Below are 25,520 nucleotides of genomic sequence, written 5' to 3'. Positions count from 1 at the left end.
CATGTTGGGATATTTTCTTTTTTAACATTAATAATGATAAATAATTCAACTGTAAAGTCTCCTCGACATATTTTAGTTTAACTAATTTAAAATAAAATTTGAACCTCATTCCATTTTAAGTCAGAGAAACTGTTAAATTTCTATAAGCATCAAACTTCAATCAAGGAAAATTTAAGAACTTCAAGGAGGGGAGAGTGAATATCACACATTCTCGGTTTGCAGCCGTAAAAGAGAAGTGTTGAGAGGTAAAGGCCACATGACCTTACTTTCATACTCTCCTCTCATTTCATTTGAGAGACATGTACAAATACCTCCTGGTACTGTACATAAACCTGGGTCCAGGCATATACATAGGGCCATGCATTAAAATATCCAAAGCTGTATAAAGTTAGAGCTAATGAAAAGACGATATAATTTAAAAGGGAAACAAAAACACAGGTGAGTCAAGCCCACCTTTAAGAGGCAATTAAAACTTTTTGAACCATGCAACATTCGATCACAAAAATAAGCAAAAGGTTGCCATCCAAAGAACAACTGTAAAACCTGAATTAGGCCATAAAAGGCCAGCAAAGGTCCACATGATTTTTTCGCCTGGCAATCCAATTCACATTCCAGTTTAACAGCGAAGTTCATGCTGAGGCCTGGGCTAAGATCAGAAAAAACACAGAAAAAAACAAAAAACAAAACAGAGGTGGTGGATAAAGATGAGGGAGACTGTGAAAGAAAGAGAGGGGGACAGGCGCTAAAAGAAAAACAAATAGGAGGAACATGGAGACAAAGACATGGGTGGATTAAAAGAGAGACAGGATTCCAGAAAGAGATAGACTCAAAGACAGAGAAGAGGAAAGGAGACATATGGATTTGATTACAAGCCCATGATGTCATGTATGTCAGGTAATCAACCTTCGGGCTGTGTGTATTGCACAAGCATGTGTGTGCCAGCACTGAGTGTATAGGGCAAGACCAGGCCTCGTCTGTGATGGCTGCAGAGAGGCAGTTTGTCTGATGTGCAACAGAAATAACCCTCAATGCAGGGGTTTAGTGTGTGTCTATCTCTGACTGTCTGGTTCTACAGCCTGCAGACACTTCATCAGATCATTAACTCACACATTTAGCTTTAGGGGAAAATCCAACAACAAATCAGACAGACATGGATTCACTATTGTAGGTCTCACACAGGTAGGATCATGCTGCAATTTGTCTCCTTCCCATCTGTTTTGGACATTAATGGTTTTCAAGATTAATGTCTCATATCAAGTACCAGCCAGCACACACACATACACACGTGTGACAGCACCCTCTGTCACGTGTCTTTGTCTGAATGCATTGCCAACACTTTAATGTACTCATATGACAGCTGTACTTTTCATCACTTGCAACGGCAGCCTATGTAAGTAACAGAAATCAGGGATATCCCATATTATGTGTTCACTCAAATAACCTTCACCGTGGAAATCAAGTCTTTAAGGTCTCAGCAATGACTAAAACTAAATATAGGTGTGAACTTGTGACTTGAGGCATGAGTAAGAAGATGAACTACTAATCCTAACAATTTCTGGATGAAAATTTCCGTAAATTCCAGAAAAGCAGTTTGAACTGAAAACTGAGTTGGGATTCATGTTATGTTGCTGTGTGTAACAAACAATTGCAGAATAAGACAACGTGCAATGAGATGTTGTAACAACAACTCTAGTTCCTCAAACAGCAAAACGCAGCAGGTCACAATAGTTTCTTCTGTTGTAAGCCATCTGTTGCTACATGAAATACACACATTCATTCATCTGTGTAGCTCATGTTTGGGCATTTGAATTTCTGGAAACTCTAGCTCTGAAGAACAGGCTGAAATGCCAGAAGGCCATACCTCTAGATTTAACAACTGCCTTACCAAACCGCACACATTGCTCATCCAAACCAAATCCCAAACCTCCACATTCTTGTGTGTATTGTCAGTGCTATTGTCATCCCATGGAGGTTACATAATACATCTTCATTTCCCCAGTATTTGTCATTTGGCAGAAGCTTGTCACAGCAAACATGTTTGTGTGGCCTGTTCTTGTTTGATCCCTGACATCTGTTTCAAGTGTACAGTACTCAATATGTCCAGATCCAGAAATAGAATCTAATTTTGGATGGCCGAATTGTTTGTTCCAAGAGCAAACAGTTTGTTGCAGGGAAAAAGGAGAGAACACAAAACTAAAATACATCATAGTTTATAGCTGGAGCTCAGTGGGCAGTTGTTGGACTCTGAGACAGCAAATTTGCACATTGTGAAATGTGAAGTGTGCTTTAAATTGTCTACAATCTATCCCTCTTTACCCAAATGTGCACTATAGTTTACCTATTCCCCCAAAGTACTGCAGGCAAAAGCGTCACAGTGCTACTTAAAAGCCTTTCAAGTGTTTCAGGGAAATGTCTCTCATAGGAATCAAGTGGACAGAGGTACTGGTTCCTCTGAGGATTGACAGACATTCAGGACTTCCTTGATATGTGAAAAACATGTGATAATTACCACATAGTACTGAAATAAAAGCCTGCCCCATCACTCATTCACTATCATGTTTAAACTTCCACTATTTCCAAACCTAAAAAAAAAAATTGTGTGCTTATATATGAAACCAAGTCAGTTCCTCACTCTTTCTGCGCTGTCAGCAGAGATTTCATTTTCTATCCTTTATGCTTTTCACCTCTTCACCAGGTCAAAAGATTCTTAATTGTATATATATGTATATATACACACACATGCGTCTTTGCTTTACTTCTTTTTCTGTAATTGCCAAGTCTGTCTGGCATCCACTCCATCTCCATCCATCTCCATCTAAACCGACGGTGTTACGGTGTGCATACTGGCATTTGTTTTATTTGTCAGCAGTTCCAGAACAAAAATTCTATTCTTTTAATGTTCATAATAAGTTGTTGGTCAGATTTGATCTGTGACTTATGTTTACCATATCTGGTTACTACTTAAAAGTTGTACAGTTGTAGTTGGTGAAAACGGTTAGTACGCAGATGCCTGTGGACTTAAAACTGCCTCATTCTGAACACTAGAGCCTTGTTTCCTATCAACAACGTACGTCTGTTGTGAAATTACACCCTTTAAATCCAGGAATAAATCCTGGAGACGACCAGGGACTGGTAATTGTGCATTGCGGTGCTAAACTGAAAGGATGGGTCATGAAGTCAGTTTGAATGGCATCTATTGATTGGCCATTTACTTGTTCTATCTGCATCACTGTGCTGGTCAAATATGTACAATGTGTCATTATTTTGGCATTTTGAGTGCAGCTTTAGATCCTGTTTAATCCTGTTTGGATGTAACAGTGACCTCAGCCATAGCGAAGCCATGACATATTTTATTCAGTGGGCAGGAGACAGGAAGAGTTGTGCCCTTGTTATTCCGTAACACTGCTGGGATCACTTATAACTGTAAAGTACTGCCTGAAGCCTGGAGTGACAGAATACATTTTGGGACAATATAACAATGTGCATCTTGCAGTGTCGCCAGTCCCAACGCCTGAATAAACAGTGTAGATTTTTCTCAGAACTGTAGAAAGACGAACAGCTCCCTGAAAAACTTTTAGAAAATTTGCTCCCATCATATCACAATCGGTGACACACAATGTTGAGACGTTTGAATGATGGATTTCGTCAGTGGCTATAGCCAGAGAAATGTACGAGTTAGGTAAGAGCAAGCTGATAATGAAAGTAAAGAGTAAAGCTTTGTGAACTGAACAATGTGCCACTGATAAAGAGAAATGCGCCCTGGCTCAAACAATGATTATACTCCCACATGAAAATCCTCTGTTTTGTTTGTGGAGTCATTAGTGTAAAGCCTCTTTGACACCCACAGGTAAGATGTTTAATTACTCAGCCTCACCTCAGGTCTTCTGACATTGTCCATCGAAAGATGCATAAAGTAAATGGAAAGTAACAGAGTGCCTTGGCAGAGTTTTACAAATTCATGACACTGCATTGCTCATATCAGATTGTTAAATATTAGCTTAGCAGAAGAAGTGGAAAAAACAGAGGAAAGAGTCAATGAACAACCATCTTTAAAGCTCCCTAATTCAAACAAAATTTTCCGAAATGTGAAACTATTCCTCTCACATAAAAAATTATAATACATAATAATAAATGGGCCATCTGTACTTTTGCTCTGAAGGGAGGTCAACATCTCATCCATCGCTCATGTACACTGGCATAATGTACCAAATCGCTGATATAAATAGTTTAATGCTTGTTGAAAGAACAGATCATTTCCTGGCGCTACATCAGCCATGATGTGCGCAGAAACAACTGTTACCAATACCCTGATGTGACATCAACTTTTTCATCACTCAAATATGTCAGAGACCAAATGTTTTTTACTTTGAGCTTCCCCACAAAAGCGTGTTTGCAGTGCACGCATTCTTTCTTGAAACTATAAAGACACCACAGGAAGTAGCTATTGGCGCACCACTATCTCAGTCAGCAACAAAACATTTAAGAGCAGTGAGACTGTTAGGGGCTCTCTCAGGTGTGGGCTGTGAATAGACATTTCACATGTCAGACATGTATGTTACATGCCTTATCTTGTTCTTCGCTATTCGTCTCCATTACAAATCCTCATCCAAGAATTTCAAATTAACTTTGTAAACTGATTTGTTTTTTTTCTCCCTCCTTGTCTGAATAAATGACTGAAGTTGACAAGACCCAGAAAGAAATACTGTAACTCGAACTCCTCGTCTCTCTTCACCTACTTCCCTGCCTCCGGAGCAGTGACAGACCGGGCAGACATTTCACACGTTACATACGTCAACAAAAACCTTTCCCTCTCCTCTGCCACATCCTTTCGTTAAACAGTTACTTCAGGAGACGTGCATAAACACTCAGACACGAACATAGCACACACTCTCACAAATGAGCAAGCACACCCCCTTCTTGAGAGCCTCTGCAATGCAAAGCTCCATATAAGGACATGATGATGTAATGGTCCATAGGCAAGGAGCACATCCCTTATTGTTTGGTCTGACTGCAGGAATGCCCACATTACAGCTACTCAGAGTGAGACACACACAGAGGAAGAGTTGAGGGGATCGGCCGTTCTGCGTCAATATGATGAGCTTATGGCAATGAAGCTGGGAAATTCTTTGGCACAGGTAGGTACGCCAAGCGTTATTCCAAAACTCTGCATTTGTAGGAAACATTTCAAAACTTTTAAAACTGTTGTCGATCACTTCAACGGCTTGCAAACCGGAGTTCAGAGTAGCATCACCTCATGCTTCTACATGTATACTTCTTAGTCTTAATGTTTTTAATAATTCTTCTCTTTGGATTGACAACTCCTTTTCTATCTAATGCACATGACATCTGAAACAAATGGACTATCTATGGTAGACTTACGCAGGAGAATATTTTTTCCAAGTCAGCAGAAGCCAAAACATCAAAAGCAACCAGTTATTTGCCAGAATGTGAGGACATTTTATAATTAATTGAATTATGTGTAAACTGTGGTGGGAACTTCATTGAAGTCTCAAAGCAAGGCATAGTAACTCATCAGTTTCATTCACTTTCATGAAACTAGATGTCACATATTTCAAAAATGCTGAAAACGTTTTGATTAATTTTTTAAAAATTGAGAAAGTAGCTATTTTTACATGTCAGCGAAGAAGACAGTGAGGCGACTGAACTAATTTTAATTTTAAATCATTTTAAATCATTTCGAAAAGCGATAATGAGCATGTTCCAATAAGGACCACAAAAGATAACTGTTGATAAGTTTGTCATATAATTGAATAAATAGTGATGACTCAGTTCTACACAGCAAACTAAAAATATTTTGTCTATTTGTACAGAGCAGCAAAAACTCTCCATATGAGGTATCTGAAATGGTAGTCATGTGCACTCTAGCAGTTTTTTAAGCACAAAGCCCTTAAGATATTTATTTTAAGCCATAAAGAACATTTCCAAGCCCATCACTGTCAGATGAACCTAGTTCTTTTCTTTCCAGTTAGACTGTGATTGTGGAAATCAATAGAATAATCATTGTTGAAATATAAAATATAGAAGTGATATCTTGGTGTGATACAATTACAACTGCTTTTATGAAAGTTAATGAAATCATTGACATGAACTCATCAGAATATCAATGCGTAAAGCAGCAGCATTGTATTAAGGACTGAATCTGTGGGATAAAAATACAGAATGGGAGGTTATCTCAAACAGCAACATTTCCATAATGTATATTTAGGAGTTTGGAAATATCAAACACAAATTAAAACGCAGCCAATCTGGGTTGCTTGGTTACACACCACTCCATGAACCATTTTGCCACAACCAGGAAGTTAATAAATATCCGTGCTACATATTTCACAGATGTTGATTGCACTCTCGGGACATATCACTTCGCCTGTGTGGACTTAAAATACGGTGCATGCGCTGCATTAATCAGCGGCCTGCCTTCCAACTCTGTCACACAGGAGGGTAATTCAGCACACTGAGCATCAGTCTCGGTTAATACAGAGGTGCACATTGGTCTATACATATATAACCCAACCACTTGTGGTTAGGAAATGGCACAGCAACAGTGACATATGGAGCATGCAACATAGCTTTAAGCAGTGGGTGAGCCTCAGTTTCCAGCTTCAGGAGCCATGTAAAGAGAGGGAAGCCCTCTGTAAACCTGTAATATGTACTGCTGTGGCTGGTTGTGACTCCCTTGATGGCTTCCCTTTCTTTTTTAACAGCATTTAGGCTTGGCCACATTTAAAGGTAATGCAAAAACATATTTGCAACAAAGCCAGAAAAACGTCTGTGAATATTCAATTTAGCTCCCCAACCCACCAAATAACTCTGAACAACCCAGTTTTCCATGAAACATTAATGTCCCACAGTGGTGATCATGCATGTTTTCAGGGGAAACCAGTCTAATATTGGTGTCTGTTGCAAAAGTTGGACAGGCTGCAGAGTGGGTGCTAAGGTGCTTTGTAATGTTAGCCATAAAATAATTAGGCTTTAGGCATAAATTTCACAATCTGTTCCTCCAAAATAATGTTCTTTCAAGTTGTACGGGTGTCTGCATGAAAGGCTTGTTCTGTAAGGACAAAAGCATCCCTGAAAGCATCAGGAAGCTGCTTCTCCTGACTTATAGTAGATACTGAAAGCTGGTCCGTTGAGGTACTACTTATTAAGTGTGCTTGGTCCTCCACATGAGTTAAGGGTCAGCTGCAGGATTACACTTTTTCACCAAGGTCAGTGCGTCTACTGTCCCTTCCATCTATGTAACTTGGAGACTTGAAAATCTACACAAATATATCAAACAACAAAAATGATCTCAGATGTGGCTCTACTGGCCACATGTCCTCCTCTTTGTGTGTGTCCCTGATGAGAAAAAATCCAGGAACAACAGATATGGATCAACATTTCCTTATGCACCACAAAGTGCACTGGGAATAGAAGAAAATAGTCCCTTTGAGGGCCAGAAGTGATTTCACTGATGTGAGGTGAGCAGTGTTTTTACCATTCAAGCCATTCAGTTTCCTCTCAAAGGGCTTGCATTTATTAATGAAATGTGTCTTTGCATAAAATATCCAGCTCAGGCTCAGCATTTTAAAACTAAGTGATAGGTAGAGTTTCGCTGTCCTACTCTGGCACAAAGTACATTTCTCTTTCTATTTTGGCTGATGACTTCACAAGAAAAACAGTGGGGACTGAGATAAGAGATTGAATAAACAGTGATTACAGGCAACAGGCTGGCTTGCAAGAGAGGTGTGTGCTTGTTGCACTTAACAACGAACTGCTCCGACATATACAATCCATTAAAGATACAGTAACACACATTTTCGAAACATACAAGTTTTTCAATAAGGAACGAATATGTCATTGTTTAACAATATTAATGTTAATGTAAATTACTTGGAAAAGATTACTAAAAATGCTGTAAACAGATTCTAGGATTCATATAACAAGGGCAAACTTTAAGTCAATCAAGCTGGAAAAAAAAAATAGTAGTTTTTGGTTAGTTTAAGCTTTGGTTTATCGTAACTTTAAAACAACTGTACTGTCAAGAAAATATATCAGTGGTGGAGGAAGTACTTAAACCTTTTACTCACATGGTGAAGGTCCTATTTCACAATATAAATAGTACTTTCTTGGATTATAACTTAACTGTGGTGTAAGCAACACTTAAATGTTGGAGCTGGTGACAATGGGGCCAACTTTAACTACTAATTGTACTTCCCGACAGCTGCATTTATAATTACAGAATGATTTATTTGTTGTATTAAGAGAATGCATCTCTTGTTTAACTATAAAACTGATTACTTTTTTGGAGTATTTACCTCCAACAGATGGCAGAGTGGATGTATTATGTGATATAAAGTACAATGCAATTACTTCATTAAAAATATGGAAATATTGTACTTGTACTTCATGCAGTTACTGACTTTGTACATCAGGCTGTGCTGATCGCTGGCTTTCATTATGTCTTAAAATACTCTGATTATACCCTGGCTGAATGGTGAATCACTGTGAGGGAGGCATTTTCCATGGAAGACACAAAGTGCTTCAGGATAATTTACAGCAAAATTCATAAAGTTGATTCACAATTACAGGACATGGACTTGTTAGAACATGGCCACAACAAAAAACGCAACAGCTCTGAGTGCAACCAAACCACACTGATAATGAACTCTTAATTATTATGCATATCCTGATAGTATTTTTACTGAGTGCTGTATGGTCTGGATGTAAGTCCGACACATGGATCTAGTTACATGTGTCCCTCTACCCACTCCCAGCTCTTAGCCGCTACTGGGGAAAGAAAAGACATACTCTGTTGCTGAGGAGTGACCCACCCTACAACGCTTACATCATGGCCCGCGTGTGTGTGTGTGTGGGGATTTCTGTATAAACTCTGTGGGGCTGTAATTGCCTTTGGAAGCAGGGGGAATTCCTTTAAATGTATAAGAAAAAAATGGGGAGGGTAGGTGGTGGTGGTTTTTGTAAGGAGGAGGAGGGTTGGTAGTAGAGGAACCCCTTAATTAAAGGATTGTTCCATGCCAATGGGCCATCTGTGTGGAAATGCCTGGCAGCTGCACACACAGCAGTCATAACATCCCTTCCCTTCGGGCTGTAAACACTTTGGCCTGGTAATGTATATATATGCCAGACACACTGACCCTGGCTGCACACTGTACTTACAGTCCTGCATCCAATGGCACACGTGTAATACACCTTGACATGATTTTGGTACTTTGTACCTCATCTGGGTTTCATATATAGAAATAGAAGACACAATTAGCTGTGGAAATATAAATATTACACATGCTACACTGTCAATTCAATTTCTTTTTTTTAACAAGATGATGCTGGATTTTGTAACTTGTATATTTCAATTCTAAAAGTAACTTAAGTGGTTGCGTTCACAAGAGAAATGCTGTTTACACCAAGTCTAAAACAATTGCACTTAACTCTGCATGTTCACCTTAACCTTTTATCCATGCACAATGTCTTTTATGTATCCTCTGGCAGAAACAGAACACACAGTTTCTGATGGGTACACGTTAAATGGAAATATGTTTCAGGTAAAATGACTAAAACATCTTTACATCTTAAAATTCCTATGATTTATATCTTTGTATTTTGCTAATAGTATGTCACATTCTCAGCTGAGGTCTTTCTCAGAGGTCAGCATCAACGACTTATTCCCAAAAGAACTTTGAGGTTCTATGATACACCCTTGAAAACTATGGAAACTTTTCGAAACTCACTGATTGTTAAACTCAAGCCTGAATATTTACAGCAGCAACTCAGGTTTCCAGACCATTTGAAAATTAGTTGGCAACAAGGCAATAAAAAAATGAACCACAGGTATTTCAGACGACCAACCTGAGAGAGTTAAAGTAATAGTTATTTATGATGTGTTAAATTTTCCATGACATAAAACCTTTAGTCCTCCTGAAAAAGCTGGGAAAATAACAGCGTTTATGATGTGTCATTGCTTGGAGTGGGCCCAACGGTGAATGACATTGGGTAGGGTGTCGGGTTTCTCGAGCACCTTTTATATAAACATAAGCCAAGAATTTCATTTTAAGTTTCACAATGACTACAATGTGCCGATAATCATAAATAAAGTAAAAAAAACAGTGGTAATGGAAAAATGATGCTCCAATCCTGAATTCTTGTCTATATTGTTGCGAATTTTCTTCATGGAGATGAATATTTCTGAACTGAATTTGATGATGATTATGCATGGCTTGTTTTTGTCTTTTACAGGTTGAAGCTGTTAATTGATCAGGAAAAGGCTTATCAAGAACGAAAAGAGGAAGAGAACAATAAAAAGATCACAAGCCTGAAAGAGGAGCTGACAAAACTCAAGTCATTTGCGTTGATGGTTGTGGATGAACAGCAGCGTCTCACTGAGCAGCTGAATCAACAAACAGCCAAAGTCCAAGAACTGATTGCTAGCGCTTTACAAGCCCAGGAGGAGCTGAGCTCAGCTAATGCTCGTCTACAGGAAGAGGAGCAAAAGGTCCTTCGCCTGGAGTCTGAGCTGCGTGACCAAGCTTCTCGATACCATCAGGAACAAGAGACCATGACTGCCAAACTCACCAGTGAGGATGCCCAAAACAGGCAGCTGCGACAGAGACTCTCAACTCTCAGCAGGCAGCTTGATGAGCTGGAAGAGACCAACAAGACTCTACACAGGGCCGAGGAAGAACTGCAGGAGCTGAGGGACAAAATTAGCCGTGGGGAGTGTGGAAACTCTAGCCTCATGTCTGAGCTTGAAGAGCTACGGAAACGCGTACTTGAAATGGAGGGAAAGGATGAAGAGTTGATCAGAATGGAGGACCACTGCAGGGATCTCAACAAGAAACTGGAGAAAGAGGCCAATCAAAGCCGAGGCCTGAGGGTGGAAGTTGATAAACTGAACCACAGGATTATGGACCTGGAAAAATTGGAGGATGCATTCAGCAAGAGCAAGCAAGAATGCAGCTCACTCCAAAGTAACCTAGAGAAGGAGAGGACAGTGTCAAAGGTTCTGACTAGTGAACTGGATGTCCTGAAGGTCAGGGTCAAAGAACTGGAGGCAGCTGAGACCCAACTGGGAAAGACAGAACTGACACTGAAAGAAGATCTAACCAAGTTAAAGACTCTGACAGTCATGCTGGTAGATGAGAGAAAGTCAATGGCAGAGAAGCTCAAACAAATGGAAAGCAAGGTCCAGAACAGCACTGGAAAACTCCAGGCTGAACAGGACAAAGTCACATCAGTCACTGAGAAACTAATTGAAGAGAGCAAGAAAGCACTGAGGTCAAAGGCCGATCTGGAGGAGAAAATGTGTAGCGCTACGAAGGAAAGGGACGACTTGAAGGCCAAGTTAAGGGCTGAGGAGGAGAAGAGCAATGATTTGGTTTCAAAGATTAATATGATGAAGAAAAGGCTGCAATCACTCGAGACCATAGAAAGGGAATACCTGAGGAGCAAAACTAAAGAGGAGCACAAAACACCTATTGCTAACCGCTTCCAACAGGAGGACAACAAAGTAAAGGATTTGACACAGGAGGTTGAACGGCTCAGGCGCAAATTAAAGGATATGAAAATGGTAGAGGGGGATTTATTAAAAACAGAGGAGTTTGAATCACTTGAGAAAAGGTTCAACAGTGAGCAACAGAAGGCTAAAGTCTTGATGGAAGAGCTGGAAATATCAAGAAAAGAACTCTCAAAGTATCAACTGGCTGAAAAGAAAGAGTGCAACCAAGAACATGTTCTCTATAAGCGCTTGAAGGAGGAGGAGGCCAAGTCTAGCCATCTGACCAGAGAGGTAACAGCTCTGAAAGAGAAGATTCATGAATATATGGGAACAGAGGAATCAATTTGCCGTATGAAAACTGACCACTCTACGCTGCAAAGAAAACTGACCCAGCAGGAGGTGAGAAACAAAGAACTGGCCAGAGAAATGGAGACACTCACTCGAGAGCTTGAAAGATATAGACGATTTAGCAAAAGTCTTCGTCCTGGCATGAATGGAAGACGCTTTTCAGACCTCCATGTTTCCACCAAGGAGGTTCAGACAGACCCGCTTGACCTCATGTCTCCCAATGGCAAAGCAGTTGCGCCACTGGAGCGTGCTGTGGTGAACGGCAAACTGTATGATGACAGTGAACCTGAAGAAAATGCAAATTACAGCAATGAGCTTCAGCTCACCAAATGTAGCCCCTCACTCATCAACAATGTAAATAACATGAACAACACGAGAAGAGCCAGAATCCCGTTCCCTAAAAACAAAGACACCCCCCATCAGGTGAATGGAAAAGTGCAGCCACGGCAGAATGGAAGCCACGTCCAGCCTGGAGACGTTGTGCTGACCCACAGTCCTGGGCAGCCTCTGCACATTAAAGTGACTCCTGACCATGGACACAACACAGCAACCCTAGAGATCACCAGTCCGACCACAGAAAACACCCAGTCATTCACCAGCACTGCCGTCATACCCACAAGTGGAGGCCCGCCCAAACAGAGAATTACCATCATTCAGAATGCCTCTCTATCGCCAACTGCAAAATCCATTTCCCCAACAACAAAATCTAAAGGTTCCCCTATATCTGATGAGCCGTGTTCACCCGATATGGCCCTGTCACCATTCACTATGGCTACATACTCCAGAGCAATCACCCCAGATTCCTGTGGCTCTGTAACACCAGACAGAGCCATGTCCCCCATACAAATTGTGTCTGTCACAACTGGCAGCCCCGACCGTCCCCTCTCTGCAGAGCCAGTGGAAGTTGTCGGAGGGCATGCTGTGTTCCGTGTGACTCCGGAGAGGCAGAGCAACTGGCAGGTTCAGAGGTCTAACAGTTCAGGACCTAATGTCATCACCACAGAAGACAACAAAATCCACATTCACTTAGGGAGCCCCTTCATTCAGAGCATCAGCACTCCAACGCAAACACTCAGTCCATGCCACACACCTGGACTCCAGGAGCAAAGAACTCAGTTGCTTGCAAACTGCAGTACTCCTACTGCCAAAGGCAACAGCAAAATCAAAAGTAGCATCATGATTAAGGCCACCTCTACCCCAATCCAAAGGCCATCACAAATTACAGTAAGTAATGTCTATGACTGACCCGACAACCCCCAAAACCCTCCATCCCATCCACTGCTAGTGAATCCTGCCCATCAGTTCCAATACTGGCTCAGACCCTTCATCCCCTGATACATTGTGTGTTTCACTTGATTTATGTGCTTAAACTGGCCCTTGAATGTCTTTGCTTGGTTCTGTGTGATTAAGTCAAACAATAGTTTGCCTGCATGAGAAAACAATGCCATTTAAAAGCACTAGAAATCTTGATTTCATTCAACATAACACCAGGTTTTAACTTATGTGAACTTACTGTATTGTACTCAATGGCAACTTTGCCATATAGTCAGACTATTCACACTGATGTATCATACCATTTTTTATACTTCATATTACACATAGTGCATTATGATTTAAGTTGTTTGATTTCTGAGAATTAAAGCGTGCAAAAAGAAGTGTTATCTTTTAGTTTGTCATCCATGCTTGCCAATTCCATTTATTCACTAAATCCAGCATGTTTTATTGTGTAAAATTAAAAATAATCTGAGGAAATTGCAATTAGATTGAAATAGGTTGTTTGATTTGATTTTTCTTTATTTGGTGCATGCAGATTAATGTTTTAACACTTAAAATCCAGAATTCTTTGGTTACAAAGTGTGTATAGTCAAAAGTCAAGAGTTTATCTAAGGTTTGAAAACATGAAAACTGTCAACACTTTGTTAGCTCCAATTAAATAATATCCAAGTGAAAGAGTCGTCTGAAAAACCTTTGTGCTCATACATACAGATTACAAGAAGAAAACTGGGATTCTCACATGTGTTTGCTTGCTTGCTTGAGTTAAAATCATAGGCTGATGTCATAGTTTCTTCCTACCAGAGCACAGAAACCCAGGGACTGAGAATAAAAACCAGTCTAATGTGAGCTTGGAACTCTTTTAAATGGTACAGTGGAAACTCTGGTTAAAACCTTTAAACTTCAGAGGGGTGCTCCATAGGGCTGCTATGGCTATGAAAACATGTGCATTAGTCAGTGTAAAGGATGTTTACCACATTAGATCACAAGATTTAAAACAACACAAGTCCAACAGACCAATCTATCTATCTCTGGCTGTTAACAAATCCGAGAGGCAGCAGGGATACTGTTCTCACTGATCTTAACCCATCTGGGACAGACATAGCATGACAAGGAAAATCCTTAAAATGAAATCATCCATTCCTGGTAATAAAGAAAAACTGCCCTTTATTGCACAATTCTTCAGCCACAGGCACTAAACACTACACCAAAGGAAACACACAATAAACATGAAAAAGCCCCTTCAAAAACAATGTTTCAATCTGAGAAAGACTAATGTGTTTGTTGATAACTCGACCTTAGTGGTCTTTTAGTAGAAAATTTGAACAAACTTGGGATTCATTGGGGAGCAACAAGAAATCCTTGTTTTATTTTTCTTCCTCCTACAATTCTGGTCATCTGAAATGAGTCACAAATACAACTTGCAAATGTTCCTCCATGTAAATGCATTCACATGATTTTATGAGTGCACAGTCATGTGTGATTTGTTTCAATGCTATCTGCATTGACAGTCAGAATAGCAAGATGGAGGCTAAAGGACAGGAACTAAATTGATGTAGGAGGTGAAGAGAAAGGATACAGGAAGAATGTAGGATTTTCTCCAGTGATACATGCTTCATGTTAACATCACATCTCAAAACAAAACTAATGTAAACTGACATCTTGAAGAGAGAAAAATTACAAAGTAACTCCTAATTAACAATGAAAGCCATGAAATTAACAATGAAGAGTTGTCAATACGTAGTGTACTGGTTCCTGATATAAATATCAGTATGCAGGAATCAATGTTTCAATCAAACAAAATGTGTACTTGCTAGCTGGCAAAAACTGTCATCTCATAACCTCCAAATTAAGGTCACAATAGAAGAAACACATTCAAGTACAACTGTACAAATACATGTTGACATAAAAAACAACTTGCTAATCAGTGTGAGGAAGAGATTGAATTAGATGTGATGATTCCCTGTAATGAACAAAAAGTAGGAAGGTAAGTTTTTACTGGAAGGAACTGAGAGCTGATAACATCTCCAATTACCAGAAAACTATTCTAAATCGCCAGACATTTAGATGGAGCAAGACAACTGCTGCAAGAAAGCAGCAAACCCAACCCAAACACACATACACACACAGCCCAGTGTGACAACAAGGAGATGATTAAATCAAGCATTAAATTGAATGAGTGGGAAGGAGCGCAGCTGGAGAAACCGGATCCAAAGTAGTCTGGGTGTGATGAAATGATGCCGGGGCTAAACAAGATGCTATTCATTAGACCACTACTTGAGAAAGCCTTTAGCAGCTGGGATTGCTGTCTGCAACCTCAATTACCCCCTGACTCACTTTAGACTCGGTCGATTCATAAATTGTGCTGGTCCAACTCAGCCAAGGAAGACAGATTGTGCACGGTGTCCATGCCAGACTGATAAAATGAGTATCAAGTGATGCACTGAAAGCCAAAGGGTACTTCATACAAAAGCCTACAATGATGCTTATTTTCTTTGGCTGACACTGTGGCTGTAATTATACTAAACACAGTCGTACCACTGATTTACAGCAGCCTTATTAGGGTTCAAACAGGACATTAAAACACAACAAACTGATCTAGCTTTAAACAATCAGCAACTCATCTGCTTCTGAATGCAGCTACGAAAAGCTGATTACCACACTGAATGCCAAGACAAAGTGTGTATCACACTGCAAGCGAGAGCGGATTTCCTTGTTTCAGCCCGCAATGATAATAATCAGAGGAATTTGCTCACCTTGACCTACAGGCACAATAAACATTGGTATGGGGTCATTCTCTAAACTAAAGGCTTTGTGCTGCGTGTAAGAGCGCCGACACTACAAAAGTAGCCTCTCTCCCACTGCAGCATAAGCACCAAAACAAACCTTGTGTTTGGTTGCCTTGGAAACAGCCATGCTGGTATTGCAGTGTGCTGGGCAGAGGAAGAACTTAGTTGAACTCCTGCTGCACCGCTGATATATGAGAAAACAAAGCTGCACATTAAGGTCTTTCCATGTAAAATCAGCAACACTCTCATGATGTTGAGCCCGGACAGATTTTCTGGGCCATTAGCTCTGTTACCCTTCTCAAACTGAAATTTATACCCTGTATGAATGTTTAAGGACAGAGTTCACTGTGGATATTTGTTAACTTTCAAAAACCTCAAGCCACATATGAACATAACCAAAGGTTTTTCTAAAGTTTGCGCCAGAGGCCTGGTGCTCAGTGTGTCAGTGATGTGATGAAATTCATTGAAATACTGAAAAGTTTTGTTGTTACTCAGCTGCAGAAATCTAGACCGTATCAATGACACATTTTGTCAAAGGGAATCACCCCTCCCTGAAAAGACTGCAGTTAATATCATCCAAATGGATTGTTTGAAGGGGTGTCCAAAAGTATCTTGTCAGCTCATTTCACAAAGTGGAATTACTGTTTCAAAAACTAAATGCTGAAGGGGGGAAAAAAAAACATTGTGATGATACAATTGAAAATGACTACTTGCCCATTACCTTGATAACTTTGAAGAAAATGCCTGCTGACTATTGTCATCAACTAATTTAGTCTGTGGAACACGGGGAGATGCAGACAGATGGCTTTTTTCATTTGTCTGGTTTCTCATCTTAAGTGTGATTCATGAATGTAATTCAGACATATGGAGACACAAATACAACCTCACCACTGAAGGAAGAAACAAGAAAAAACCTCGAACAACACACACAATGTTTGCCTCGCTGAATGCGTAAGCTGTTTATATAAATAGAAATACCCCTCTTAATGAATTTGCAACTATCCAAAATGTCCGACAAATGAATGAGGTTTACGTAGTCAAGCATGCTACAGGGTGATGGGGTTTCTCAAAACTGTGGAAACATCTTATCGGAGTAACTATAAACAGGATATGTAAAGTGATGTACCTCACTGGCCTGGCACGCTGCTGCACATGTAAACACGCTGATTAAAACCTGATTGCACAGTAAGCAGAGCACCAAGTTGTTTAAAAATCTGAGGAATATGTCATGTTTCCCCTAGATAATTCCTATTCTTGTTTGCCGTATTGTGCTCCAAAAACAGCCAAACACGTGTTCCTAAGCAACAAAGTCACTGGAACAGGGGCTATATTAGGGGAAACAATCATGAAGAGTTTTCTATCCAGTGTGGTAGGTTAGTAATAACCCATTTTCTTTACTGACTTCTCTTTTGACTGCACTTGATTTATAAATCATTTGTTTCCAGATTGTCACAAACGTGTGACAGCTGCCCTACATTTGATCATGAAGATATTCTGTTTTTGTTTACATTGACTACTCGACTAATTGATGCAGCTTTACACGTTTAGCTTTTTTTTAGGTGTTCCTCACAAAAAGCACAAAGTACAAATGATGATGAATTCTGCTGTTTGATGAAAATCTTCAGATTTCACATTGAAAAATTAGAAAAATTACATGAAAAGACAAATTTCATTTCATTTCTATTAGAGAGTTCTTTTAAGGACGAAGCACAGCAGTCCAGTCATGCAGTAAATATCTGGCAACGTGGTTGTTTACTGTCTAAAAATTAAGATTTGATATCATCTAGTGGTCACAGTCAGTACTGCAGCAGACAGATCTGTCCACTATCTGGTCCAAAGTCTAAGCCTACACTTTGTACATGCCACCTACTTCTGCAGAGTGTATTTTCCTTTTCATGTATTAGATAAATATGAGACAACGGACACTCAAAATCTACAATACCACTTTGCACACTTAATTGTCCATCTGTGTTTTCCCCACAGATACCTCTAGAAGCATTCCGGCGACCAGGACCTACAAGAATCCCCAAACCAAAAAGCTACAGTTCCCAGAAAGGGACAAACGGCACAACAGCAAATCTGGGGCAGCAGAACAAGTGTCAGTCACCACAGACTCATGGAACCACCGGGAAAGAGCACCACACACACATGCCTGCAGCACACAATAACAACCCAAATCTAGTGAACCGCAAACTGTGACATTGGTAGTATATTATGTTCAAACTTTTGATCACAAATTGTTTTTGTTTTTTTTTTTTTCATATTTTGGAGCATATTTCCCTCACACTAAAACAACCTCTTAGTTGCTAAACACTAAAATTATTGATTTTCTCAATGCGTCAGTTTGCAATAAGACTACCTGCAAAAAAATAAATAAATAAAAAAAGTCAGTCGTATAAGCAAAATTGTCAGTGCTGCTTCACTCTAATCTCTTCAGAAAACAAGTTCCTCTATCAACTAATCCAACTGTGGTGCTCTGAAAATCACATAAGGCAACTGATTATTGTGTCAATATTATGTTTGTTAATGAATACAATATAAAAAAAAAAACAAAAAAGTATTTTTTAGCAAGTAGTTTCAATGTAAATTCATTTAATAAATGACAATAATCAATTAGAATTACAAGTGTGTGAGAGGATGACGATGAAAATCAATGAAAGTGTAATATTAGGACACTAAGTGTGTTATATTGTCAATGAAAATTGTTACTTGTATTGAGACTAGTATTGAAACTAGAGGCAATAATGTACATAAGTGTATAACTGATGTGATGCAATGCAGCTACTTGATAGTGAGAAGCTCTCAAATGTGACATTTGTGTTATTTTTGGTTATCAATAAAGACTTTTTATACCATGAAAGAGAGAAATGTCTCTCACCCTGATTATTCACACTATTCACATCGGAACAACAGACAAACTGACAAACTAGACCGGATGATAGTTCAACAAAGACTTAGTGAAAGCCAAGTTAGATTATCAAAGAATATATATCTCTACAAACACAAGGAATATATGTATATGTCTATATTTTTAGAAATGATAGCGGTACATTGAGAAAAAACAAGAAGCGCTCAGAATAGGACATTTCAAAGACATGAAATGAAATAAGAGATTCAATTCTGCAGCTTTGCATTCAGGTATTACACAGAGTGGACAGGGCCTCAAGCTAACAGCGAAATGACAAAAAATGGTTTTTGTAATGCAAATGTACAACTTTCTGGATTCTTGTAAATATTGAAACCATTTTTTATCCTTCACAGGTGAAAGTGACAGGTTTAGAATATAAAACGTGGCAGGACTGCTATGTCTTATCTGAGAGCAATACACATCAATTGAAACAATTGTCTTTTGAGGTTTCCTTCAAAAAGTGTGACACTTGTGTCCAAACCTCGCCATACCTTGCGGTTGATCATCATCGTGCCGTCACCTATGTGCTGCCAGAGCAGAGCGGATGGCTGAGCGCACTGCAGACAGGAAGTATTGTTTCTCTTCACCTCTTTCTGTGGCACACACCCAGGAACGACAAGGACCCTCCAGGACAAAGGCATGGCAGACGTCTACAGAGACAGAGATGTAGATGGCCAAAGATGACGTGACCTTATATTGACGATGACTGAAAAATACCTTAATTGAAGCCATATTGAATGTTCATTCCTTACATCGGACCAAACTTACACCGTGTGTGGGTGATCTCTCTGACAGACAAGCTGGCAAGAGACACAGAGGCCAGGAAAGTGTGTGTGCTCCGCTGAGCCAATGTGAAAGGTGTGTGATGTACATTTCTCTGTGTCAGCACCAAAGCATCAGTAAACAGGAAGAGGCCCACATCAGACACATGCTCATAGGTTCTATCATATACAAAACACACAGAAGAAGATTTAATCAGATACACACAGTGCCATTATTTTTGACATATTGTCATTTTCAATGTGGTGATGAAAGCGAAAGAAAGACTATACAATACTAATTTAGCATAGATGTTTATGATTGTATTGATGGTAATTCATTAGATAATCCTTGTGCAAAGACAATATTCTTTATTATAGGTTAGTTGGTTAATGTACCTTGATAATTAATTCCACTTACCAGTGAAAAATAAGCAGAAATACGGGAATCATTTGTGCTATTACCTGAGACACTCTGGAATAGTTTCATCAGGACTCCTGAGCAAAGCAGCATCCTGAGTCATTACCAGCTGCCTGTTTCCTTCCCTGAGGTTCTACACACAGCAGTCAAATAAAAATAATACGATTTCAGCTTCATAATAAATCTGACAACAAGAAAATAAAATGAGGATATACAGAGTTGTGTCTTTACGGGACAGCCTTGGATCTTCTGTTGTGTTTCTTCCATCAGTTTGTCTTTTTCCGAGCTACGCTTCAACTGAAACAGACAAAAAGATGTTTGTGTAATTGTTGCACTGAGCATAAACTTTTACATTTAATGCAATCTACAGAGTAAACGGGATTGGGCTCTAAACTGGCACACTGAGCTCCCAATCTTGTGATAAACATAAGAAAAACGCACAACAAAATATAACTTTTTTTCCCCATTTAGTGGGAGATGAGAATTATTTTCTACACATTTTAAATATTTGGCTATTATGTGCCTAATATTCAACTTTGTATTTTACAGTTGCCAATTTTAATATTAATTATTCTAAAGATGGCACAAACAGATTTTCACATTGCTGCAACAGTAGCATGTAGACTATGTAATACCTTGAGTGTGAATTCCCTGTAGCGTAGCATTGTATTCAGGGCAGAGGAGATGTGTGCGTGGTCAGGGTGATCAGGGTGTGTGTGTAAAGACAGACCCTGAAGCAGAGCCCCATACTCCTCGATTCTCCACACTGGGCACAGCAGAAGCTCCTGTAGGCTTCACAAACACACAGACCTGTTTCTTTACACACTATAGTATTTGGAAAATAACTGAAAACTAAACTGTTTTTCCATTTATGTGTTATTACCTCATCATGTGTGTTGCAAGAGTTCTGTCTGCTCTCCGCAGGAAAGCTCTAAAAGCAGGTTTTGTCTCCCGACACTGACAGACACACATTCTTTGGCTCAATAAAGCTGAAGTTTCCAAAACTGATCATACCATTCAACTCAACAGAGCAGAACTAAAGCTTTACTTGCGTTTACTCTTGTAAATGTGAGATGCCATTAGTTAAACAGCAACATAATCATTGCTTTACCTTGTCAATGGTGCACAGGGCCGTGGTGTAGTTGTTAAGGTAGTTGGAGTAGATTCTGAGACTTGAGCACAGTTTCACAAACACGTCTCCAACACACTGCTCTGCACCCCACTGCTCCAGCCGTGCCTGTAAATCCATCTGAAACACTCTTCCACAAACACACACATACACCGATGATAAATGCAAACAAGACAGTAACACATACATGTAAGCTTGTGTGTGTGTGTCTACCTATTGAGGTGCAGGATTTGTGTGACAGGGGTGAGGATAACTTGCATGTCAGCATAGCTTAGAATGGCTCTGTGGGAGTTCAGAGCTGCTGTCAGTGGCTCTTGGTACACCTGCAGCACAAAACAGGGATATGAATCAATTCAATAGCTTGGATTGCTAATACTTAGAGTTTTTTGCGACCTAACATGTAATGGTGTCACTTAGCTTCCATGATTGAAGACATTTCAATCGTATTTTTGTTTTAATGTTGCAGTGTGTGTATTACCAATTAAAAGAAATGGAAAGTATCTAATACCTTCAGCACAGCGCCCAGTCTCCCCAGATATAGACACTCACTTTGGTGCAGCTCTCTGGCAACTACACTTCTCCAGTCTAACGCCGTCTAAAGACAAAAACAAAGAGCTGTGGGCATGAAGTGCGCCCCTTTAAGCTTGTACAGATGGACACATTCCAACATTACACACTAGCTCAGGTAATAATCTCTGCGGGCTATGCGTTCCCAAAGAGCACTTGTCTCTCCACTTGTCCTCTCCATCGCACTCTTCTCCCTCCTTTTCCTCTCTCCATCTTGTGAGAAAGACAGCAAGAAACTGCAAAGGTCTGGACTGATGGAGCAGAAAATAGAAATTAAACACTTGACAGACTGTTCTCTGTGTTCAGAATTTTTTGCTGTGGCTTTAGGGTACTTATGTATGACAAAACATTCTTACCTCCTCCTGTCTGGTGAGAGCAGTGAGTCCCTCAGTCAGAGCCTCACTGAGATCTTTGGAGACAGGCAGCTCCTCAAGGTGGATTTTCTCCCACAGAAAATTACCTGTAAATACACAAACAGATGATTCAGAAGATTTACAGGACACATAGCAGGCACACATGTTTTAACTTGATATTAGCCCTGCAGTGTGTGAGTGGGACCTACCGAGAGCTCGACCCCTGGCCTGGAGGCTAACCTGGTGTAACTGTGGCCCCAGGCAGCGCCTCACCTCCTCCAGAGCCACCTCCATCCACTTGGCCTCTCTGCACCAGGCCTGCAGGATACTCTCACACACATAATGAAATGCTGGGGCTGCCACTGGCTGGTTTGACAGCCTGCTAGACACACTGCTGTGAGTCCACTCACTCAGGACTGTGAGAGGGAAAGGGTTGTATCAAAGGGAAAAAAAAAAAAAAAACAACTAATTTTGAGAGCGTAATGATAATATACTTTCACTAAAGCATGCCACAGAGAAAATATTACTGACCATAATAAGAAATGGAGTCTGATTTAATTAAACTCATTTTCTAATTTAATTGAAAACATTTTCTAGAAAGTCACCCAACCCAAGATTCACATCGAGCCCCTTCTGGTTTAGATCAACTTATTTTAAATTTCACAGCTGTGTCAAATGCGTGCGTAAGGGGGAGACTCACTGCTCTGGAAACCTCCAGTAAAGAGACCCATTGGTGCCCAGACCTCCAGACCAGTCAGAGAAGAGAGGGCCTGAATAAGGGTCATTCCTGATGCTAAGGACAGAGGAGTAACAAGTGAGAGATAATTAAAGTGAATGACTTCGAAACAGTGACAAAAATACAAAATAGAGAGAAGTATCTCTCTCACAAACTATTTACCAGATGCAGCCAGTGGGGAGAAGATGTCAATCCTTCCTCCGTCATCTGCCGGTACCAACCAGCCACACAGTTTTCCCCAGAATTCTCTATGGTGAGGGGTCAGTAAGGTCTTCTCTGACAGGCTGGTACCTGAAGGGTCAGGAATAAAGTATTGGGGATTAACAAGCTACAAAACCAAAAATTAAAAAGCTACAAAACTAAAAATAGTTCCTCCAAACATTCCAAAGAAAACAGTAAAAAATATAGTTAATTTTCCAGGAAATTCTGCCTCACTTGCAATTAGGAAAACTATGACAAAGTAAATGAATCAATGTGCACTGTTTCCATTCTTTAAGATAAAAATATGATCCATTCTTACTATGGAGCAGATGGATTTCCTCTGTTCCTCCTGGAGCTAGTAAGCCCAATCTCAGAGCTCTCTGCCCACAAATAGCCCTCTGGACCTGGGTTAACAGAACTGACAGAGTCCCTCTGTGGTCGTACAGAACCACTGTCACTCCTGCCTTCACACCACTCAGCACCAACTGGATTGAGCATTGGTAGACAAAGAAAGGAGCAGACAGGGAGGAATTCACATTTTTATTTCTAATTCCATCGCACATTGTTTCCTCTCTTTTCATTTCTAGCTCATTCAAAGAGATTCGAGGACTGAACTGACACATTTATGGGAACTTTTCCTCTTACCTCATAAGCAGGGACTTTGTTGGAGATCAGTAATAAAAGGGCAGGAATGGTGCCATGGATGGGTGCAACATGTTGTGGGGCAGGTTTTTTGACAAACGGGGACAGTGCGCCACTGGCTTTGTTTAGACTTTCACTGAAAGAAGAAATGTAGTTGGATTTTAACACTGAGTCTTAAGAAATTGGACATTTTACATGTGGGGTTCTGTGTAGATGCTGGTGGTGACTTGTGAACAGCAGCAGAAGAGAGCGGCAGACCTAATGTGATCTGTCTTAATTTATTATTTCACAGATCCAGGTGAATTCCGGATGAAGGTCAGAGTGGTTTCTCTGTTAAAGCGGAGATGCACAAATCTCAAATCCTAACAGTCAACAGCAACTACATAACAGAAATCACTCAACATATTTTTATCTGAATCAAACATATCAAAGTAAATCAGATTAAGAAATAGAAAGATGCAAGAAATAAAAAAGGTCTTGAAATATGAAATGAAATACAGAACTCACTGAACGTATACAGAACAAAGGAGACTTCATCTGAAGGCAGAACCATCTGAGCACATGGGCCTCCTACCTGTGGTCCTCTGGTCTGCGGCCCCTCTTTGTTATTTTACATTTGGTAATGGCAATGCTTACTTATAGTGAATATTGTGAAAATCCTTTTCATGTGAACTGTGAAAAGCCCAGCTTCCTTCAGGGGCTAAACAGTTTTGATGGAGGACCCAATTTGGCCCGTAGCAGCTGATTGTCTGACAGTGGTTTACAGTATCATGGAGGTATGAAAATTACCCTTTTCCTCTGGCGTGTGTTTATTTTAATGGCGATTTTACTCTCAATATAATTGAGGCTGTACACTGTGGCGATGTGTTACAGTGTATTCAAATTAGGGTGAACTTAAACTTTTACTAACGGAGTACAGCCTAAAAAGCATTATTCATCCATTATCAAACCAAAATTAACATCATAGACATCACAAAGACAGATGATCTGTTGATAGTTGCAGACTGATCACCTGAATGAACTTGTGGCCTGGACTCTCTCCACATTCTGAGCTGTACTCCACCCATCCAGGCTAAGACTGAGGCCAAACGTCCCAGAGCTAGGTCTCCCTGCCAGGGTGCTCCCTCTGACTCCTTCTTGCTTTGTGTAGCTGCCCCATTCCTTCCTGGTTCTCATCAATATTCCTGTGAATATGACAGACATACACTGCTTTAGCTTTACTTGCTGAAAAATAAGAAGTCAACATAATAAAAACCTGTCATTTTACTTACATACCTTAATTTTTCATTTAAATTCTTTATTTTGCACTTACTCTTCTCCTCCTGAAGTTGTTCCCTGATCATCTGCCTGGTTTGCCTCTCCTTCCTGCGCTCTTCCTGCTCTTCTGTCACCCCTATGCTTTGCTGGTTGAGGGTCTGATACTTCTCTGGTTCCGCACCGGGAGTGAGCCAGTCCAGTGTGGAAACACACGAGATATAGTGTGTCTTCCATGCTCCAAACTCATTCTCTCCAGGGGTGTAGGGAAGGAACCAACCTCTTCGGGTGCATCGGCTTGCCCAGATACAGTCCTAAACACACAGAGGTGTAGAGATTTTATTGTTATGAAGACCTGATCAAAACGGCTACCTCTCTTTGTGGGCCTCTCACCTGCTCAGCCAGGAACTTCCAGTGCCAGCTGACCTGGGAAGCGGAGGAAAGATCACGAGGGGACAGGAATGACATCACATACAGAGACAGGAACCGAGGCAAGACCACTGTGAAGTCCACTTGAGTCACAGGAACTGTCTTGATCAGCAAATCCCTGCAGTACCTGCTCAGATTGGTAAAGGGGTACAAAAGAGGTTTGAAAGGTGGCAAAAGATCAATATAATACAAAATTATAAACAC

At 40.2% G+C, this 25,520-nt stretch overlaps 2 protein-coding genes across 3 annotated transcripts in view; one reads left to right on the top strand and one right to left on the bottom strand.

The window, feature by feature from the left end:
• Positions 1–13,796, top strand: part of filip1l (filamin A interacting protein 1-like) — a 50,759-nt gene extending 36,963 nt beyond the window's left edge. The window contains exons 1-2 of one of the 2 annotated variants that reach the window (XM_029517087.1): positions 5,035–5,135; positions 10,252–13,796. In XM_029517087.1, the coding sequence (XP_029372947.1) occupies positions 10,367–13,102 (2,736 nt within the window). In that variant the 5' untranslated portion in view covers positions 5,035–5,135; positions 10,252–10,366 and the 3' untranslated portion in view covers positions 13,103–13,796. Of the gene's footprint in view, positions 1–5,034; positions 5,136–10,251 lie in introns of those variants that run through there. The other variant, XM_029517079.1, reaches the window with a different exon arrangement.
• Positions 1–25,520, bottom strand: part of ect2l (epithelial cell transforming 2 like) — a 70,299-nt gene that overhangs the window by 39,962 nt on the left and 4,817 nt on the right. The window contains exons 7-25 of the mRNA XM_029517100.1: positions 25,281–25,443; positions 24,946–25,201; positions 24,646–24,817; positions 23,637–23,769; positions 23,311–23,476; positions 22,953–23,081; positions 22,755–22,847; positions 22,264–22,470; positions 22,058–22,161; positions 21,812–21,952; positions 21,643–21,729; positions 21,348–21,457; positions 21,117–21,264; positions 20,889–20,962; positions 20,641–20,797; positions 20,237–20,302; positions 20,050–20,138; positions 19,595–19,767; positions 19,318–19,476 (exon numbers count right to left, since the gene is read on the bottom strand). Of these exons, the coding sequence (XP_029372960.1) occupies positions 19,343–19,476; positions 19,595–19,767; positions 20,050–20,138; positions 20,237–20,302; positions 20,641–20,797; positions 20,889–20,962; positions 21,117–21,264; positions 21,348–21,457; positions 21,643–21,729; positions 21,812–21,952; positions 22,058–22,161; positions 22,264–22,470; positions 22,755–22,847; positions 22,953–23,081; positions 23,311–23,476; positions 23,637–23,769; positions 24,646–24,817; positions 24,946–25,201; positions 25,281–25,443 (2,602 nt within the window). The 3' untranslated portion in view covers positions 19,318–19,342. The remainder of the gene's footprint in view (positions 1–19,317; positions 19,477–19,594; positions 19,768–20,049; positions 20,139–20,236; positions 20,303–20,640; positions 20,798–20,888; positions 20,963–21,116; positions 21,265–21,347; positions 21,458–21,642; positions 21,730–21,811; positions 21,953–22,057; positions 22,162–22,263; positions 22,471–22,754; positions 22,848–22,952; positions 23,082–23,310; positions 23,477–23,636; positions 23,770–24,645; positions 24,818–24,945; positions 25,202–25,280; positions 25,444–25,520) is intronic.

This window comes from Echeneis naucrates, chromosome 2 (assembly GCF_900963305.1).
Source record: "Echeneis naucrates chromosome 2, fEcheNa1.1, whole genome shotgun sequence".
In the NCBI taxonomy this organism is placed as follows: domain Eukaryota; kingdom Metazoa; phylum Chordata; class Actinopteri; order Carangiformes; family Echeneidae; genus Echeneis; species Echeneis naucrates.
This window is presented reverse-complemented; position numbering and strand designations above follow the sequence as displayed.